This window comes from Nicotiana tomentosiformis, chromosome 5 (assembly GCF_000390325.3).
Source record: "Nicotiana tomentosiformis chromosome 5, ASM39032v3, whole genome shotgun sequence".
Lineage (NCBI taxonomy): Eukaryota > Viridiplantae > Streptophyta > Magnoliopsida > Solanales > Solanaceae > Nicotiana > Nicotiana tomentosiformis.
The window spans coordinates 17,290,770-17,312,493 of record NC_090816.1 but is presented as its reverse complement, the minus strand read 5'-3'; the positions used below and the strand labels follow the sequence as shown (position 1 = coordinate 17,312,493).

General features: G+C 35.2%; 1 protein-coding gene across 1 annotated transcript; it reads left to right on the top strand.

Moving 5' to 3' along the window:
• Positions 1 to 581: 581 nt before the first annotated feature.
• On the top strand, positions 582 to 4,798 carry LOC138891974 (secreted RxLR effector protein 161-like). The gene is made up of 4 exons (XM_070175664.1): positions 582 to 665; positions 810 to 1,029; positions 4,634 to 4,647; positions 4,739 to 4,798. The coding sequence occupies exons 1-4, from the start codon at positions 582 to 584 to the stop codon at positions 4,796 to 4,798; spliced, it is 378 nt and encodes a 125-aa protein (XP_070031765.1).
• Positions 4,799 to 21,724: the final 16,926 nt, after the last annotated feature.

Sequence of the window (21,724 nt, the reverse complement as noted above, 5' to 3'; positions counted from 1 at the left end):
CCTCCATTAGAATTATGTTGGCTTTGGTAACACAGTTGGATTTGATACTAGTTCAGATGGATGTAAAAACTGCGTTTTTACATGAAAACTTGGAGGAGGAAATCTACATGAATCAGCCAGAAGGATTCAAAGTTGCTGGAAAAGAAAATATGGTATGCAAACTTGAAAAATCATTGTACGGATTGAAACAATCTTCTAGACAATGGTACAAGCGATTTGACAAGTTTATGTTGCGGCAAGGGTATAAGAGAAGCAAATACGATCATTGTGTGTATTTGCGCAAACTTAATGATGGTTCCTTTGTATATCTTCTCCTATATGTTGATGATATGTTGATAACTTCCAAGAATTCGAAAGAAATTGATAAATTGAAGATTCAACTGAAGGAGGAGTTCGAGATGAAGGATCTGGGTGAGGCAAAGAAAATTCTTGGCATGGAGATAATAAGAGATAGACGTTCAAAGAAACTCTGTTTATCTCAAAAAGAATATTTTAAGAGAGTACTACAGCGTTTTGGCATAGATAAGAAGACTAAGCCAATTAGTACGCCACTTGCTCCCCATTTTAAGCTAAGTACTACTATGTCGCCAAAGGATGAAACTGAACAGGAGTATATGTCAAGGGTATCATATGCAAATGCTATTGGTAGCTTAAGGTATGCAATGGTTTGTATGAGACCTGACATTTCACAAGCCGTTGGAGTTATTAGCATATATATGCATAATCCAGGAAAGGAGCATTGACAAGATGTGAAATGGATTCTACGGTATATTCATAGTACTGTAGATGTTGGGTTAGTTTTTGAGCAGGAAGACAATCGGTCTGTAGTTGGATATTGTGACTCAGGAAAGGAGTATTTAGCACGAAGGTCAACTACTGGTTATGTGTTTACTTTTGCAAAGGCACCAGTTAGTTGGAAGTCTACTTTGCAGTCAACAGTTACTTTATCTACAATAGAGGCAGAGTACATGACTATTAAAGAGGCTGTGAAGGAGGCAATTTGGCTTCAGGGGTTGCTAAAGGAGCTTGGTATTGAACAAAAAAATATTACAATTTTTTGTGATAGTCAAAGTGCTATTCAATTAGCGAAGAACCAAGTTTATCATGCAAGGACGAAGCACATTGATGTTCGGTATCATTTCGTACGAGAAATCATAGAAGAAGGTGGAGTCACGGTGAAGAAAATTCATACTACGGAGAACCCTGCTGATATGCTGACAAAAGTGGTGACTGCGGTCAAGTTTCAACATTGTTTGGATTTGATCAACATTGTTGAACACTAAAGATTGAAGATGAAGACACAACCAAAATTTGTTATTGAGAGAAAATTGAAGATGTGGAATTTTGCCAAGGTGGAGATTTGTTGAAATTGTCAAAAGTCCCACATCGTTGGATGACAATTTTGAATGAGAATTTCACCCTAGAAAAGGAGGCCTAATGTTTAGGATTTAAACACACCTCTCATTTGCCTTTTTTTTTTATTTTTATCTTCTTAAGGCATTTGTATCTTCTCTCTTTAGTATTATTTCACTTGTAATTTTGGAGTGGAATAAAATATTGATTGTGTCCGAGGAAGTAGGCAAAATTGGCCGAACCTCGTAAATTCTGGTATTCTTTTATTGTTGTCTTATTGTCTTGTTTATTATTTAGTGGTTGTCATAATTTTTGGTATAGTAGTTGTGACTCATTCACACTATATACATTTGGCTTCCGCAACACACTTTTCATCAGTTTTCGAACAATTAAGATATACTCTCCTTTTAATTTATGTGATATACTTTTCTTATTAATATGTTCCAAAAAGAATGATACATATTTATATTTAGAAATAATTTAATTTTAAATTCTTTATTTTATCTATTTTAGCTTGAATGAGAAGCTTTTATAGCAAATGTTATGTCCTAATAAAGTTTTTACCCTATAAGCTTATACAAATTCAAGTTTCAAAAGTCTTATTTTTTTGTTTTAAATTTTGTGCCGAGTCAAACTACCTTGCATAATTTTTTTTTTAATTGAGCTTTCAAATAGCTTTGAAATTAAAAGAATAATATAAGAAAGTGGAAATATTACCATTACCTCTGAAATTTTCTCATAATTCTGCCTTAATCTGCAATATTTTTAAAAAAATTAGTAACAAAAGACTACTTCCTATAAGAATAGTTATGTACTGTCGTAGCAGAGATTAAGACACAATTATATAATCAATCTTGAGTTAAATTTGATTAAAAAATATATCGTCCAACTGTATAGATTTAGAAACTGCAACAGTAGGTGGTTTTGCGTGAGGCCAACTTCCACAAACCTGTAGTTACTATGGCCGGCTTTTGGGTAAAGCCGCTGAAGCCTAAGCTTTAGGCCCCCAATTTAGGGGCCCCTACATTTTACCGTATATTTTTTTTTAATTAAGTATTTTCACTCCTATTACATATTTTGGTAAAAACTGAAAACTAAAGATATCTTTGTTCCTTAAAAATGCCCCCTAACGTGTAACTGCAAAATTTGTAGAAGGAATCAAGTGATTATTCTATTTAATTTTTAGTCTTTTACTCATTAAATATTATATAAACCTTTCCACTTTTTTTTTCTTTTTTTTTTAATCCCTCCCTATCTAGGAGGATCTACAGTGTTTCCATACTTCTCCTCTAGTGTAACTCGAACCCAAGACCTAGCGGTCGTGGGTGGAGGTACTTTACCAACTGAGCAAGACTCACCACAATATTCAATTTTCTTTTTAATTTTTCTATGTTCTCACCAAACGTTACTACTATTATATTTTTCCTTTGTGCCTCCAAGAGATCCTATTGTTCTATATTTTTCGTCTATCAAGCTAAAGCCTACAAGAAGTATATTGAACAACAAATATTTATTTCACATCAAGTTAATGAGTCATGATTCCTATTCCAACTTTTTAGTATTAGATTTCATCTAACGTTTGTTTTTCTTGATATTTTCAATACCTACGCATATATTATTCTTTTAGTATTTATTAAAATCTAAATATGTCAAATAAAAAATATGAATCCGGCTATTTAAAATTACTTAAGAAAAAAAAGAAAAGTAAAATATTTGATACAATCCCAAAAGGAAGAGATGATAATACTCTAATCCACATACTCAATAAGATAAAAAGACTTGATTCTTTTTCAAATGCTTATATTGCTTATAGAATAATGATAACAGTTGCCTCTGACCGCCTTCGATCACAAACTAGAAATTTGAAAGAAGTTTTTTAAAAATTAAAATTGATAAAATCTTACTTAAGATCAACCATAGTTGTGAATACCTAATTTTTGTACTGTTTTAACACCTCCTAAAGTCATTAGTGTTTTGTTACTTTAATTATTTTTCTCAATTTTGGTGTCTTTGATTGCATATTTCCTACATAAAAATACCAAAAAATAGTTCTTTCTTCATTTGTGCATTTTAGGAATTAACTAACTATTCAATTGGTGAATTAATTTAGTTAATTGATCATTTAAATAAGTTAATTAATTAATTTGTTTGTGTAAATTTAGTTTAATAAGTAGGATTAAGGAAGAAATTGGGCCAAATTTGAAAGAGAAAGTGACCAAAAGTGCAAGATAAGGGGCTGCCCTTGAAAGGGTCTGAAACGACGTAGTTTTGCCTCAAAACTACGTCGTTTCATTAAGTGACCCAAGATCAAATCTCACCCATTGATCACCCCTTGATTTAATGGTGCATATTTGATCTCTCAAGAGGTATTTAAAGCTTCAAAAATCTAAAAAATTCCCTCATTTCCCTCATAACTCTTTCTCTCTTCTCTCTCTTTTCGCCGCCGCCGGAAATCACCTACCGGCGGCGGACCACCTCCAAACACCTCCAAATTCACATCATGTAATCTCCATAACCTCCTCTTCCCATATCTCCAAACCAATTCCTTCAAAACCCTCTCAAACTCCTTGAATTTTAGATCTAGGAAACTTTAGCAGTCACTTTTTGGCCCAAATTCTTGAAGCTCCGGCTAACACCACCCTACAACACATACATGAATAGATAGAGCTCCGCGCGACCTATCTTTTCCTACCCATTTCACCCCCAAAATTCCCGTCGCCGCCGGCCAGCTACCCTCACCGTCGTCGCGGCTCCACTGCCTCACCACCACCAAAATGCCCCGAACCTCCATCTTAGCTATTTTTTGACTCAAAGACACTCGTTTCTTTTGGCGAGATGCTGAAACTCATTTCGTTCTAGCGTCTACCTGAAAGGAATATGCATTTCGGAGTCAGGCAGTCGCATTTTAGCATCTCTGGCATCTTCTCGTGGCCCGAACAGCTTCAAGCACGCTCGTTAGGTATAACCGTCAACTTTTTACTTAATTTCTAATTTTTTTTAGTAGTAATAGTTTAGTTCCTGATTTTAATTTTGTTTTCTAATTTTTGATTTTTCTGTTTTGGTTATTTCTTGTTAATTAGAGTTTCAAGTTAGGTTTATTTAATTAGTTATCTCTATTTAGTTTAGTTGTTTGTTGGATTGTTATTGATTAAATGTGATCTTTAATGTATTAGTTCAATCATTTACTTAGTTAATCGATTATTTAGTTGTTGAATGTAGTCGTCCGATTGTTAGCGATGCTCGTCTAATTTCTGTTTTGAGCATTAGTTTGTGAATTCAGTTGTTTGTTCTATGGTTAGTTTGCACAAATCAATTGTTTTAATCTAGTTAGTTTGAGTTTTAGTTCCATTTGAAGTCTTGTTTCTGTTTTGTCAATTGTTTTTAGTTGTTTGAGTTTGATTTGGTTCAAAATCAATATGGTGGTATTGATGTTGTTAAAATCTGAAGTTTAGATGGGTTTTATCATAAAATAAGGTACTAGTAGCTTACTTTCTACTAGTAGGGTGGCTGAAATGATATTTTTTCTCCTTGCTTCTGACATAGCAGATTTTCAGACTGCCCTTTCATCTTTTGGACAGATTTTGAACAGTGTTTAGCACACAAAGTCAGTCTTTTGGACAGATTTTTGGTGAACCAAAATCTGTCCCAACAAGTGACTGTATTTGCCTATTTAAGGGGCTGCTCTTCCTACACTTAAGACGGACTCTATCTTACACTTACAAAATATATTGTTTCTTTCTACTTTTAAAATTTATGCTATTGTTTGTACATTTAAATCTATATAACGATATTTTTGGTGGTGTTGTTTTTTCAAGTTTATGATATAATATGGTCCCAGATAACATCGATGACCTCCTTCTCTCTAACCTTCACATATGTCTGGGCTTTCACCCATTTAAAAAAATAGTCAGTCATAAACAAAATAAATTGGGCCTTACTGGGTGCTCGTGGAAGCAGGCCCACGATGTCCATCCCCTATTTCATGAATGGCCATGGTGATAAGACCGAATGTAGCAGCTCTCCGGCTCGATGAATCATTGGAGAATGCCTTTGGCATTCATCACATCTTCGTACGAATTCCTTCGCATCTATTTCCATGTCGACTCAGTAGTAACCGACCCTAATTATTTTTTGGACCAGTGCTTCGGTACCGAAATGATTTCCGCAGGTGCCTTTGTGATGACCCAAAATGTCATCTTTAAATTTAATAATTAATTTTATATTTTAAGACCTCAAAAAGCACTATTTATCATTACTCGACTTGCGTGTGCAGTCCGTAAAAAGTTTCCGGAAAGTTTTCAGGTGAAAAATGAATTTAAATGTGAATTAGAGCTTTAAAACTCAACTGAGTTGACTTTGGTCAATATTTTGAGAAAACAGACTCGGATCAGTATTTTGATAATTTTTGTAGGTCTGGATCGTGATTTGGGACTTAGGCGTATACCCGGAATCAAATTCTGAGGTCCCTAGCCAGAGATATGGAATTTTGATGAAAATTAAAAGTTTAAGTTCAAATAGTGACCGGATGTCAAATTATGTGCAAACGGCCCCGAAATAGAATTTTGATGATTCCAACAGCTCCTTATGGTGATTTTGGACTTAGGAGCGTGATCGAAATTTTATTTGGAAGTCCGTAGTAGAATTAGGCTTGAAATGCCGAAAGTTGAATTTTTGGTAAGTTTGACCAAGGGGTTGACTTTTTGATATCGGGGTCGAAATCTGATTCTGAAAATTTTCATAACTCAGTTATGTCATTTATGACTTGTGTGCAAAATTTGAGGTCAATCGGAATTGATTTGATATGTTTCGGCGCAAAATATAGAAGTTGGAAGATTTGAAAACTCATAATTTGATTCGATGCGCGATTCGTAATTTCGGCATTGTTTGGCATGATTTGAAGTCTCAACTAAGTTCATATTGTATTTTGGGACATGTTGGTATATTTGGTTAAGGTCCCGAGGGCCTCGGGTGGATTTTGGAAGATTAACAGAATGGATTTCGGACAAAAAGGAACTGCTGGAATATTTCTGCTGCAGAAGCTATTTTTGGACAGCAACCGGTGCAATCGCAGAGCTGATTTTGGAAGCTTATATCTCGAAAATTATAAGAAATCTGAAAATTTTCAAAACATGAAAGTTGTAGCTCTTTGATTCTAGTTTCCAGAATGATAAACCATTTATCATTCAGATATTTATACAAAATGTTATGATCGATTGACTGAAGCTGGTACTGCAGATTTTTTGCTACAGCAGTGTGCATCGCCAGAAATTTCTGAGGGCTGACTTTGGGAGCTTATATCTCGCAATCTATAAGGAGTTGGGCGATGAGAAAAACATGAAAATTGTAGTACTTTGTATCTAGTTTGCAGAACTTTAAACCGTTTGGCAGCTGGAGTTGAGTACAAGAAGTTATGATTGATACACTACAGGCTGTCGAGGAAGAGTTTGATGTTTTCAATATAAGCATGTAATGATCCAAAAGTCTATTTTTAGTTCTAAAGATCGAAATTCGATTTTGAGACTTTTGACATTTTGATAATGAATTATAGGAGTGATCTGGAAAGTTTGGTCTGATTTCATCAAGTCGCGATTGAGTTTTAAGCGTGAAATATGAGTTAATTATTTAACGAGCGAAATTGGTATCACATTGAGCAAATGAACTCCGAATTGAGTTTCGATTGAACTAATGGGTTCGTAGTTATATTTGTGACTCATAGGAATAAGAATCGTCGAATTCTGAGTTCGTATGATGGAGTTAGAGCCTTTTTAGTGAAATAAAACTGCTGGTGTAAATAGTCCTGGTGTGCACCTTTAGCGACCAGATTACTAATATAATTATATGAAATGAAGTAAAATATATTTGAAATATGTATATGGAGGAAAATAATAATTTTAGATGATTAGGTCATCACAAAATAATTTAGAGGAATAATTAGTAAAGATTCAAGTAATTTAGGTGCAAGAGAATTAGCTTTAAAGCTCTAAAAATTGCTAAAGGATTATGAAAAATACATGTATAATTCTTATAAACTAAATAAGCTTTCTTGAGGATGATAGGGGGTCGAGACTTTGTGAGTGACACCATACTTGGTGAGTAAGGTATCAAAAGCTTTGTTGCAAAAGTGCGATCCCCCATCACTAATAATAGCCCTTGGAGTGCCGAATCTTGTGAAGATGTTCTTTTCAAAATGCCACCACACTTCGAGCTTCATTGTTGGGTAAAGCCACGACTTCAATCCACTTTGACATATAATCCACAGCTACCAAAATGTAAGTGTTCCCACAAGAGCTCATGAACGGACCCATGAAATCAATGCTCCACACATCAAAAATGTCAATCTCCAAGATGGTGGTGAGGGGCATCTCATTTTTCTTAGAAATCCCACCGGCCCTTTGACATTCATCACAACGCTTGATGAGATCGCTAGTGTCCTTGTAAAGAGTAGGCCAATAAAATCCATAAATCAACACTTTTGTTGCCGTTCTAGCTCCACCGTGGTGACCACCATATGGTGAAGAGTGGCAAGCCTCAAGAATTTCCACTTGTTCTTCCTCCGGAACACATCGTTGAATCACACCATCGGTACAAATCCGGAAGAGATATGGCTCATCACAAGATAATTTGCTAAGTCGGCAAACCATGGCATCCCGATCATTGAAATGGCTAGAATTTGCTCATCGGGGAAGGAATCAATTATCTCGAGGATGTCATGTGGCCTCCCTTCCTCCTCCAAATGAGACAACTGGTCCACCACTTGGTTTTCACTACCCTTTCAGTCTTGAATCTCTAGATCAAACTCTTTCAATAGAAGCACCCACCGCATTAACCTTGCCTTTTAATCCTTTTTGCTCATTAAGTACCGAAGCACCGCATGATCGGTGTGGACAATCACCTTAGTACCCATCAAGTACGGGCGTAACTTCTCTTAGCAATGACAATAGTAAGTAGCTCTTTTTCGATCACTGTGTAGTTGACTTGGGCATCATTCATGGTCTTGCTAGCATAGTAGACCGGATGGAAGATTTTGTTGATATGTTGCCCCAAAACTACTCCAACCGCCACATCACTTGCATCACACATGAGCTCAAAAGGCGAGCTCCACTCCGGTGCGGTGATAATAGGAGTAGTTGTCAATTTGAATTTGAGCAATTCAAATGCCTTCATACAGTCCTTGTTGAAATGGAACTTGGCATCCTTCTCCAATAGTTTACACAAGGGGTTCATAACTTTGAAAAAATCCTTGATGAATCGGCGATAGAACCCCGCATGACCTAAGAAGCTCCTCACTCCCTTCACAGATGTAGGGGTGGGAGTTTAGAGATCACCTCTATTTTGGCCTTGTCGACCTCAATACCATGCTTTGAAATTTTGTGGCTGAGGACAATGCCTTCCTCGGCCATGAAGTGACATTTCTCCCAATTCAAAACCAAGTTTGTCTCCTCACACCTTGCCAAGACCTTATCCAAATTGTTCAAGCAATCATCAAAAGAATTTCTGACCACGAAAAAGTCATCCATGAAGACCTCAAGAAAATCCTCCACCATGTCGGTGAAGGTGGCCATCATACACCGTTGAAAAGTCGTCGGTGCATTGCATAACCCAAATGGCATTCGCGAGAATGAGAAAGTACCATAGGGACACGTGAAAGTAGTCTTCTCTTGGTCCTCCGGAGCAATAAGAGTTTGATTGTAGCCGGAATATCCATCAAGGAAACAACAGAAAGCTTGACCGACCAACCTATCAAGCATTTGATCAAGGAATGAGAGTGGGAAATGATCTTTCCAGGTGACTTTGTTGAGCTTCCGATAGTTCATACACACTCTTCATCCAGTCACCGTTCTTGCGGGGATCAACTCATTCTTGTCATTTGTGACCACAATCATGCCACCTTTCTTTGGGACACATTGCACCGGAGAGGTCCACGAGCTATCGAAAATAGGGTAAACAACCCCGACATCCAACCATTTTATGATCTCCTTCTTCACCACTTCTTGCATTGCTTCATTTAATCTTCTTTGATGTTCAACGGAGGGTTTGGCATCCTCCTCCAAAATAATCTTGTGCATGCAAAAGGCAGAGCTTATACCCCGAATGTCCTCCAATGTCTATCCTATAGCTTTATTCCTCTTTTGTAGTACCGCCAAAGTAGAGTCTACCTGCACGTTAGTCAAACAAGAGGAAATAATAACCGGTAAATTAGAACATGTCCCAAGGAATTCATACCTGAGATGTGGAGGTAATGGCTTTAACTCCAAAGTGGGAGGCTCCTCGATTGAGGGCTTTGTTGGAGGAGTCTTCCAGTTCTCAAGATCTAGGGACAATTTTTGGGGTTCATAAGTGTACGACCCCATTCCTTGTAATGCATTTACACATTACGCATAGCCTTCCTTCTCATCATCATCATCATGATTAAGAAATACGGCCTCCAAAGTATCATCAACATTCATCATGGCACTAACATCATCAACAATCACCTCAGTAACTAAGTCCACAAAAGAACAAACTTCATTGCTATTCGGTTGCCTCATAGATTTGCATACATGGAAAACCACCTTTCATCGCCCACCCGGAAGGTGAGCTCACCGGCTTCCACATCAACAATAGCCTTCCCCGTATCAAGGAAAGGTCTACCAAAGATAATAGGAACCTCATAGTCCACTTCGCAATCAAGAATCACAAAGTCCGCCGGGAGGATGAACTTATCAACACAAACCAACACATCATCAATAATACCCAATGGTCTCTTCATAGTACGATCCGCCATTTGTAACCTCATAGATGTGGGTCTTGGTTGCCCAATTCCCAAAGTTTTGAACACCGAGTAGGGCATCAAGTTGATACTCTCCCCTAGATCACATAGAGCTTTGGCAAAGTCGGCGCTCCCAATAGTGCAAGGGATTGTGAAAGCGTTGGGATCTTCCAATTTCTGAGCCATTGAGTCCACAATAACACTCACTTGACGTGTCATCTTGATAGTCTCACAATTCATTTATCTTTTCTTTGTCACCAAATCCTTCATGAACTTTGCATAGCCGGGCATTTGTTCCAACACCTCAACCAATGGCACATTAATGGATAAGCTGTTCATCATGTCAATAAACTTCTTGAATTAGTTCTCGCTATTTATCGTGGCGAGCCATTGAGGGTATGGAGGAGGAGGCCTTGGCATTGGCGCCTTGGACTTTGGCACTACCGGTTCCGGTATGTCAATCACGTGTTCCCTAGACGGGTTCACTTCTTCTTGAGTCTCCTCTACATTTTCATCAATATCAATTCTCACTTCGTCATTAGCTTGAACTACATTGCTTGGAATTTCATCTTCTTGAATCACTACATCATCATCCACAATTCTTCTTTGGTTTGAGGCTGTTGCCTCCCTACCTATTCCACTCCTTGTGGTTACGGTCATGGCATGTCCCGTGTTGTTCCCACCCTTCGGGTTCACCACCGTGTCACTAGGTAGTGCCCCCTTAGGATGAGTGTTTAAAGCTTGCAAGATTTTCCCTAATTGAACCTCTAAATTGCGGATTGAAGTGTTGTGAGAGGCTAGTTGAGCATCAGAGTCGGCATTTTTTTTCATCATTTGTTTGAACATATTTTCAATCAGTCCCATCTCATTATTGGAAGATCTAGAACCATGAGACGGATAAGGAGGCGGGTTGCTTGGTTGTTGATACATCATGGGCCTTTGAAAGCCCGACCCCCGATTCCCTTGGTTATTATTCCAACCCCCTTGGTTGTTGTCTCCCCAATATCCTTGATTGTTGCCACCCAAACTGCCTTGGTTGCCTTGATTATTCCAATTGCTTTGATTATTGTTATTGTTCCAATTACCATAATTGTTGTTACCACCACTCTAATTGCCTTGGTGGTTTTGATTGTTCCAATTTCCTTCATTTCCTTGAGATCGCCATTGTTGTTGATTCGAGCCTTGAGAGTTGTTTCTTTGCCCTTGGTAGTTGTTCACATATTGCACTTCTTCCTCTTGCTCATTGTATGATTCGTCTTGGTCAAACCCACTATCATCTTGCACAAATTGTTCCACACGATTTTGCACTTGTTGACCCTTTTGCCTTCGCTTGTTCCTCATCATGTTGACACCTTCCATTGCATTTACTTGCTTAGGACCTTGAACTTGTTGAAGTTGAGCTTTGGCTAATTGATTCATTGTTGTGGTCAACTCGTCAATTTCTTGCCCATGATCATGCAATTCATTATGTAGGTGAATCATATTCGGATCACCTTGAGGAACATTAACTCTACTTTGCCATGCCGATGAAGTATCTGCCATTTCATCTAAAATCTCACAAGCTTCGTCATATGGTGTTGTCATGAAATTCCCACTGGCAAGTTGGTTGACCATGCATTGATTGGTAGTATTGATACCCCTGTAGAAGGTTTGTTGAATCATAGCCTCAGTCATCTCATTATTCGGGCACTCTTTTACCATAGTACGGTACCTATCCCAAACCTCGTGCAAAGGCTCATTTGGGTTCTTTCTTGAATGCTAGAATCTCGTCTCAAAGAGTAGCCATATGCCTGGGAGAAAAGAACTTAACAATGAATTTTTCCGTCAATTCATCCCATGTATGGATAGAATGGTTTGGCAATATTGCTAACCAATCCAAGGCTTTCCCCCATAGAGAGAAGGGAAATAGCCTCAAGCTTAGAGCATCCTCAGAGACGTTGGTCTGTTTACTCCCCTAACAAGTGTCCATAAACCCTTTCAAGTGTTTGTATGCATTTTGAGTCGGAGCCATGATGAAGAATCCCCGTTGCTCTAGCAATGTGAGCATAACATTGGTGATTTGGAAGTTGCCCGCCCTAATGCGGGGTGGGACTATGGCACTTGCATATCCTTCGTTTGGCAACACCCGGTGTGGATCCGCTATTGGTGGAGGTGGGGGAGGGACGGGAATATTGTCCACCAATTTGTAGAGCCATAGAGTTCTCTTCAAAATACCCTAATGAGATTACTTAAAAAACCCAACTTCAAAGATTTCTAGGAAGTCTCAACTACGTAGCTAATTTTATTCCAAATATTAGACAAGTATGTGAACCTTTATATAAAAGACTTAGGAAAAATCCTATTCCTTGGAGCACTGAACAAACCAATTCGGTCATCCAGATAAAAGGTTTAGTACAAAACCTTCCATGCTTAGGAATCCTGAACCTAGAAGCCTTTATGATTGTTGAAAGAGATGCTTCAGATATAGGTTATGGTGGAATCCTTAAGCAAAATATATCCATAGAAGATCAAGAACAACTTGTCCGTTTTACATCCGGAATTTGAAATTCCGCTCAGAAACATTATTCTACTGCTAAAAAAGAAGTCTTGTCTATAGTACTATGTATTACCAAGTTTCAAGATGATCTTATTAACAAAGCATTTTTAGTTAGAGTTGATTGTAAATCTGCTAAAGAGATTCTTCAAAAGGATGTCAAAAACCTTGTTTCAAAATAAATATTTGCTAGATGACAAGCTCTATTATCTAGCTTTGATTTCAAAATAGATTTTATTAAAGGAGAAAATAACTCTATGCCTGGGTTTCTAACATGAGAATTTTTACAGGGAAAAAATGAGGCTCTTCAAGCCTAATACTCCTACCAAAGGAAAAGATAATACTTTTAGCGATGGGATTGGACTTTTAGCGACCGGAATAGTGTTTTTGGGGCAGAAACTTAAGGACCAAAAATGGTCATTTCCTTCATTTCGTTTTGGAGTTTTGGAGCACGGTTCTTGGGCGATTTTGAGGATTTCTTCAAGACTTCAACTTGGGTAAGTGTCCTATATCCAAATGTGATTATATTTCATAAATCCATGGTCATATTCATCATTTATTTCGGATTTAAATGGAAGAAATCAAGATTTTTGCAAAATCTTCCAAAAACAAAAATTTAAGATTTGGAGGTCGAGTTGTTATCGGATTTTGGTAAAATTGGTATGGGTGGACTCGTAATTGAATGGGTTGTCGGATTTTATAAGTTTTGCCGGATTCTGAGATGTGGGCCCCACGGACAAATTTTGAGCTAATTTCAGATTTTAATGAAAATGTAATATTTTCTTATGAAATTGATTACTATAATTTTTGTTGACTGTATCGAATTAATTATGAATAGATACGAGTCGATCGGAGTCGGAAATTCGAGGAAAAAATATAATACTTGGTTAAATTGGAGCAAGTCGAGGTAAGTGACTTGTCTAACCTTGTGTGGGGGAAATTTTCTGTGATTATTGAAATGTGTTGAAAGTCATGTGCACGAGATGACGAGTTTGTACACAGGCTAAATTGTAAAAGATTATATTTTTAAATTGTGTAGATCACTGTTGCGCATTTATTAAATTATTTTATCTTGTTATATTCTTCATCATTGATATGAGATATATACTTCAAATTTGTTTGATCTTTTCTTACTAATTGTTTTACCTGTTTAGTTGAAACTTGGTTTCTTTTATTCTGTGCATTATTTGAAGATTGATTTTCTTTAAATTAAATATTATTAATATGAAGTATTTGATATTTTTAAACTTGATATTGAAGCAACGTAGTAAAGATTTTGAAATATTATTTTCCTAAATTATTTACTCCTGAATATTTTTATACTCATTGTGAGGGAGCCGTGAGCTCTTTATTGTGGAAAACTATTATTGATGATTTATTTTGGCATGAGCCGTGAGCTCTTTATTGTGGAAAAATATTGTTGTTGAATTATTTTGACAAGTTAAATTATTTGAGCACTTGAGGTGCAAATTGTGATATATTGTGATATTGATACGCATGCGGTGGTATAAGGTCGGGGTGTTGAAATGCATGCGGTGAGATATTGGTGGCTTGATAGGCGTGGCTAGTAGGGAAACTACTAGAAGTCATGCGGTGTGATAAGGGTGGCTAAAACGCAGGATGCTATTTCGGAAAAAAAATATTTTCTTTAAATAAATTGTGAAGGCTCCTGCGGTGATATAAGGAAATGAGATATTATGAATTTATTTATGATTTGGGACTACGAGGCGGTACCTCGGGAGTGCCCTTGTTGATATTGATTTATGGCCATAGTTGCTTTCGATTAATTGTTGTGATTTTCATAAAGTTGAAGGAAATTCTGTTTTGATTCCACGAGATATTATTTGTAATTATTTGATGTCATTAAATGTGACATACTATTTGATTCATTTCCAATGTCATTTTATTTTACTACATTGATAAATATTTTACCATGCCATTATTATATTCCAGTAGGGCCTCACCTGACCTCGTCACTACTCTACCGAGGTTAGGCTTGGCACTTACTGGGTACCGCTGTGGTGTACTCATACTACACTTCTGCACATCTTTTTGTGCAGATCCAGGTAAATTTTACCAGCCTAGACGTCAGTGATTTACATGCGCACGGAGACTTTGAGGTATATCTGCCAGCGTCCGCAGACTCCGGAGCCCCCTTCTATCATTTAATGTTGCTTCCTTATATTTTATTTAGACCTTGACATATAGAGACATTGAGAATAATTTCTTAGAAGCTTGTGACTTATTTCTACCGGGTTTTGGGAGTTGAAATTGTTTGAATTATAGTTTATTTATTTCAGATATTTATTATTATTCCGCATTGATAGGCTTACCTAGTCTTAGAGACTAGGTGCCATTACGACAACCTACAGAGGGAATTTGGGATCGTGACAAGTTGGTATCAGAGCACTAGGTTCATAGGTGTTATGAGTCACAAGTAGGTTTAGTAGAGTCTTGTGGATCGGTACGGAGATGTATGTACTTATCTTCGAGAGGCTATGGAACTGTTAGGAAATATTCACTTCTTTGACTCCTTATCGTGCGGCATTGATTTAGCTTGAAACATATATCTTATATTCCTTTGTATCCACTCGTATATGACATTGCGCACTCGGTATCAGTTGTGCGTTGATGTTTGTAATGCCGTATATGGACTATGAGGGAGCCAGAGATGCTCAAACATTGCCTTAACGTGTGGTTCCGACTGAAGATGTGGGCGTATTGAGTGATCACCTAGTGAAGCATGTGCGGGGTACAATGGACGTTGGCGTCTGGTTGATTTATACAAGCTGTAAAGGTTATTATTGAGGATCAGGTCGTTGTGACCTATGACTTCGCGCCAAGTGGGGGGAGTCCACTACCAATGGGTGGTTTGCGGGGTCATGTATTATATCAGTTTTGGCCTGAAATATATATATGTGGTACTGAAAGGTTCCCTAAAATTTATACATGTTTAAGACCTGAGATTTTGTGGAGGATAAGGTTGGGACTTGCGGTATGTCCGCCTCCTTAATAATCCTATACTTCAATATCAAAGGAGTTATAGAAACAACTCTAAATTTGTAGAAGGTCTACTCAGCGTGGACGTCATTGTTGCGGATTTTGGGGTGCTTCGGAGTAAGTACACTTGTTGACGAGAGTCTGGACTATGTGGTTCGTGATAAGATTTGTCTGTATGGAGCTCTACTTTCGTGATCGTTGTGTATAAATAGGGGTAAGGTTTACTCCAAAGAAGAATCGAAGAGTTTGTTAAGAAATTGGTCAGCTCAACAGTGTTGAGTCAGCATAACAAAAGAAGAAATTTGCCTTGGGACAGACTTATTTCATCAAAGCACTCAGGCTACGTGCCCCATTGTAGTTACTACACCACCCACACGACCAGTTAGGGGTGGAGAAAAGACGGGTAGAAGGCATCCTAGAGATGGTGTCGTTACAGATACGACCTCGATTTAATATAAAGGAATAATTTCCTTAAGTTGATTCGGTTCTCAATATCGAAACGAGTCTTCCTATTGTGCTCCACTTATGAGTGAGCTTCATAATTCTATAATTTACTTATGTGTTTACCCCTGTTGGGAGATTTTATGGAGATAACTACGCCTATCATTTCGTGTTGGTCACCAATAAGAGCTGCGAGACTAAATGTGGCTTTCTGTTAGTCATTTTGGTAAATTTTGATGTAAATTCCGAATAATTAATTGCAAATTATGAATTATATGCCCTACCGGTGTGGGGTTCATTATGTGTTATGATTTGGTGTAACTGAAATTATTTAAAAGGAGAAAATGGAAATGTTCAATTGGCACGATATGCATATTACTTGTGATTCAGAACTGAGGACGAGATCCTCATATTTTTATGTAAATAGATATGTTTAAACCGGGCTACGAGCTGCGGTGGAAGTTATATAAGGACGAGATCCTTGTGAGAAAAATTCTTGTGTTTAAGTTCTCCATTGTGAAATTAAATTTGTACTATAGTACTAATAGGGAGTCATGCCTGTTAGGATTATTTGAAAATTCTTATATGAAAATCTCTGTGCATAGTTGTCAAATTCGTGCTGTAATTATTAATTTTTAACCTACGAGATAGATGCCCGCCTAGGTGGCATTAAATGTGACTCATTAATTCGGGTAAATAATTATGAAGTCTTCATGCCTCGTATATAGTTATCAGTATTGTGAAGGTTTGCAACGAGATTTTTGTTAACATGAGGTTAAATGACGATTCTGCAATTAATTATGAACAACTATTAAAACCAAACAAAAGGAAAAGCCAAAATACCAATAATAAACAAAAGAATAATAAATAAAGAAATACAAGATATAAAGGCAAAAAACCCAATTAAATATGTACACCTAGGAGGAACTGAAATATTAATAAAAGCATGTTTTAGGGAAGGAATAGATACCCCTATAGAAATATATTTAAGCAGATGATAGAATAATCCAACCTATAGAAAAAAGCATAATAAGTGCAATAAAAGGAAATCTTATATATCAAAAATTTAAATTCATAATAAGTGCCAATTATTCAATAGCAATAAACGATAGGAATATAGATAAATCATTAGTATTATACTGGAAAATGTCAGGAATAGAATTAACACCTGGAAGTAAAATATTTACAGCTAGATGTAAAAATTTATACGTACTAACAACAAAACATAAAATAGCAGCAAAAAATAAAATTAATAAAATCAAAATAGAAAACCCGTTTGAAAGAATAGTTACAGTTATTGACAATAATGAATATAGCTATAAAGAAATTGACATGGAAGAAGATTTAGAAATAGTAAAAGAAAGATTAAGTACATCAAGTATACCAAACCAATTAACTTATGAAACACCAACATCATCAAGAATAAGTACATCAAGAAGAGAATATATAATCCCAAAAAATTTAATAAGAAACACAAAAGAAAAAATAAATACATACCACTACTATATAACTGGAATCATGGAACAAAGAAAATATCAAATATTAATAAATACAGGACAAGAAGAAAACTATATTACAAGAGAATTAGTAACAGAAACTGAAATAATAACTACTGAACAATTATGCCCTGAATTACCTAAAGAATTAATAATAAATGAAGAAATAACAGAAAAAGAAATAATTATTGGAGGAATACCTTTAATAATACAATTTAAAATATATCAAGAAAACGAAAATGAAAATATTACACTAGGAATAAAATGGTTAGAAAAGGTAAAACCATACAGTCTAGGAGATAAGCAATTAACCATAACATACAAAGATAAGAAAATAATAATAAAAAGAACAGAAGAATGAAAATATATATACTCGCAAAAATCATAGTGGAAGGATATTATAATAGATACTATATACCAATGATAGATACAGGAGCAGAAGCTAATATATGTAAATATAATTGTTTACCAACGGATAAATGGAAAAAATTAAAAACACCTATGGTAGTAACAGGATTTAATAATGAAGGTAGTATGATTAACTACAAAGCCAAGAATGTAAAAATACAAATATGGGATAAAATATTAACTATAGAAGAAATATATAACTTTGAATTCACTACAAAAGATATGTTACTAGGAATGCCATTTTTAGACAAATTATACCCACACATAATAACAAGAACACACTGGTGGTTTACCACACCATGTAAAAATAAAGTAGGAGCAAAAAGAGTAAATAATAAACAACGAAAAACTACAGAATGGATACGAGGAAATGAAAAAATCACACAAAAATTAGAAAATATAAGTAAAAATACAACTACTCAATTAGAAATTATCATATTTACAATAGACAAAGTAAAAATAATCCAAAATGAATTAGAAAAATTATATAATGATAACCCTCTAAAAGGATGGAATAAACATAAGACAAAAATAAAAATTGAATTAATAGAAGAAAATAGTATAATAACACAAAAACCCTTAAAATATAACTTTGATGATTTAGCAGAATTTAAAATGCATATAAAAGAATTATTAGATAACAAGTATATACAAGAAAGTAATAGTAAACATACAAGTCCAGCATTTATAGTAAATAAACATAGTGAACAAAAAAGAGGAAAAAGCAGAATGGTTATAGATTACCGAAATTTAAATGCAAAAACTAAAACATATAATTACCCAATACCTAACAAGATATTAAAAATAAGACAAATCCAAGGATATAATTACTTTAGTAAATTTGACTGTAAATCAGAATTTTACCATCTAAAACTAGAAGATGAATCTAAAAAACTAACAGCATTTACAGTACCACAAGGATTTTATGAATGGAATATTTTACTATTTGGATATAAAAATGCACCAGGAAGATACCAACATTTTATGGATAATTATTTTAACCAACTAGAAAATTATATAGTATATATAGATGATATATTACTATATTCAAGAACACAAGATGAACATATAAAATTATTAGAAAAATTCATACATATTATAGAAAACTCTGGTATAAGCTTAAGCAAAACCAAAGCAGAAATTATGAAGAATCAGATAGAATTTTTAGGAATACAAATAGATAAAAATGGAATAAAAATGCAAACACACATAGTACAAAAAATAATCAATCTTGATGAAAACATAGATACAAAAAAGAAATTACAATCATTTTTAGGATTAGTAAACCAAGTAAGAGAATATATACCTAAATTAGCAGAAAACCTAAAACCTTTACAGAAAAAACTAAAAAAGGATGTAGAATATGGGTTCGATGAAAAAGATAAGGAACAAATAAGGAAGATTAAAATATTGTGTAAGAAACTACCAAAATTATACTTCCCAGATGAGAACAAGAAATTTACTTATATTGTAGAAACAGATTCGAGTAATCATAGTTATGGAGGAGTTCTTAAATATAAATATGATAAAGAAAAAATAGAACATCATTGCAGATATTATTCAGGATCTTATACAGAACCACAGAGAAAAATGGGAAATAAATAGAAAAGAATTATTTGCATTATATAAATGTTTATTAGCATTTGAACCATATATAGTTTACAACAGATTTATTGTAAGAACAGATAATACCCAAGTAAAATGGTGGATAACCAGAAAAGTACAAGATTCAGTTACAACAAAAGAAATACGAAGACTGGTATTAAATATATTAAACTTTACATTTACTATTGAAATAATCACTACTAACAAGAATGTTGTTGCAGATTACTTGTCAAGACAAAGCTACCCAAACCGACTCAGATAATACAATGGAAAATCTACTCTTAGCCATGACTACACTTTGTAAGAAAGTGAAAAGTATGGATGAAGAGATACAGATAATAAGAAAAACAGCTAGTAGTCAGCAGCATGACTCAAAAAATGCGGAGATAAGACGATCGGAAGTCTCTAAAATTCCAGAGCTAGAAGGTGACGTTGAGAAACACCTAAAAACTCATAACAGTTTGTTAAATACAGTTGCAGGAAGCAGCACAACTAGCAGTTCATCTGCAAAGAAGAAGGAAGAAATTAAACCCAGATACACAAACATAAATATGAACAATTTATTTTCAAAACCATTCGTATAGAAAAATATCCAAAATACCCAGAACGAAATATTCCTACCACCACAGATAAATACCTACAAAGAAAGTCTGAACCAAGCCAAAAAGACATACAACCATATAACCCGTACATATATAGACAACATACACAAAATACAAAACTTTTTAAACAAAAACCCAAGATCCCAAACTACCCAGAATCCAAATGAAGATTATATTACCCATTATCTAACAGGATACAATAAATTAATAGCCCTACCAAATACAAATGCAAAACTAGTAGCCACCTGCTACAATCATGGATTACTAGATACCGTATATACACAAACAGGACAGGAGATAGCTACCATACCGGAGCTACACATAGCATTTATGCAATACAAAAGAATAACTAAAGGAACATTATTCTATATACGATTTTATTCAGCTACAGCAGAGATATTATATGAAGAGATAAAGCCTATCATACAAGTTATCAAGATCGGACTTACAAGAGAAATGCTCATACCAGAAAGAATAGAAGAACAAGAAGAGATAGAAAAAATAAATATTCCAGACTTTTATGCAAATAAAAGAATTATTGGAATATCCACTATACTAAATAAACTGGCAAACAACTACCTAAATCAGAATGCTATTTGGAGTTATTATTCAAGAGAACAAACAATGATATATTCAAATTGCAGAGAAATACGAGAAGCAGATATGGAGGAATTAAGACAATGGGTCTTAAGTCTTTTAAAACCAGAACAACCTACAACTACAAGAGCTATAAGGACGAATTACATTTCTCCAGAACTGTTAACAAGATATTGCAAGCTAATCAGTCACAAATATCCAGACCACATATGCTCAAAATGCAAAGGAGAAGATAACATTGTTCCAGACGTACAACTGGAATAAACGAGAAGAAGACAACAAACTAGACGACAAAAAACTATGGCAGACAAGATAAAGTAAAAGATTTAGATTCTTTTCTTTTTTAAATAATGTTATTTTGTTTTTTGTAAAAGTCGTAAAGTAAATAGTTCTCTACTTTACAAAAGTAAGAGTCAGTTTCATGAACAGTAAAGGTCGTTCATGAATAGTAAGAGTCAGTTTCATGAACAATAAAGGTCGTTCATGAACAGTAAGAGTCATTTTGTAATCTTTAAATAGCCTTTCGATTATGAATAAAAAACAGGCTGGATCTTCAGGCATCCAGAGAACTCTCTCTTCTCTCTCTTTCTTCTCTCTCTAAAGATACTTCTTAAAGATAAAAATACAGGAAAGCTATGGAACATCAAGAAGATATGAAAGCTATGGATCAACAAGGAGATATCAAAAACCTACAAAAACAGGTATGTCATATTATAATTATGAGTAGCTAAATTATTATATTCCTGATAATCTCTTATATGTAAATTATAATTATCCATCATATAATAGTACTGTTATAGAAATCATCTTGAGAAAGTTTGCCATGAAAATATGCTAAGAGTAGGTAAGCCCAGACTATGCATCCTAAGGTTGAAACCGGTAGGCAGGAAAGCCGTTTAGGGGAGTAAACAAAGTTGAAGCGCTGTTAGGGTAACTGATT

Bases quoted from the DNA above. Each gene is read 5' to 3' on its own strand.
- LOC138891974 (XM_070175664.1), top strand. From the start codon at position 582: ATGTCGCCAAAGGATGAAACTGAACAGGAGTATATGTCAAGGGTATCA. The intron at 666-809 runs GTTTGTATGAGA...GTTTTTGAGCAG, and splicing joins GTAGCTTAAGGTATGCAATG to GAAGACAATCGGTCTGTAGT.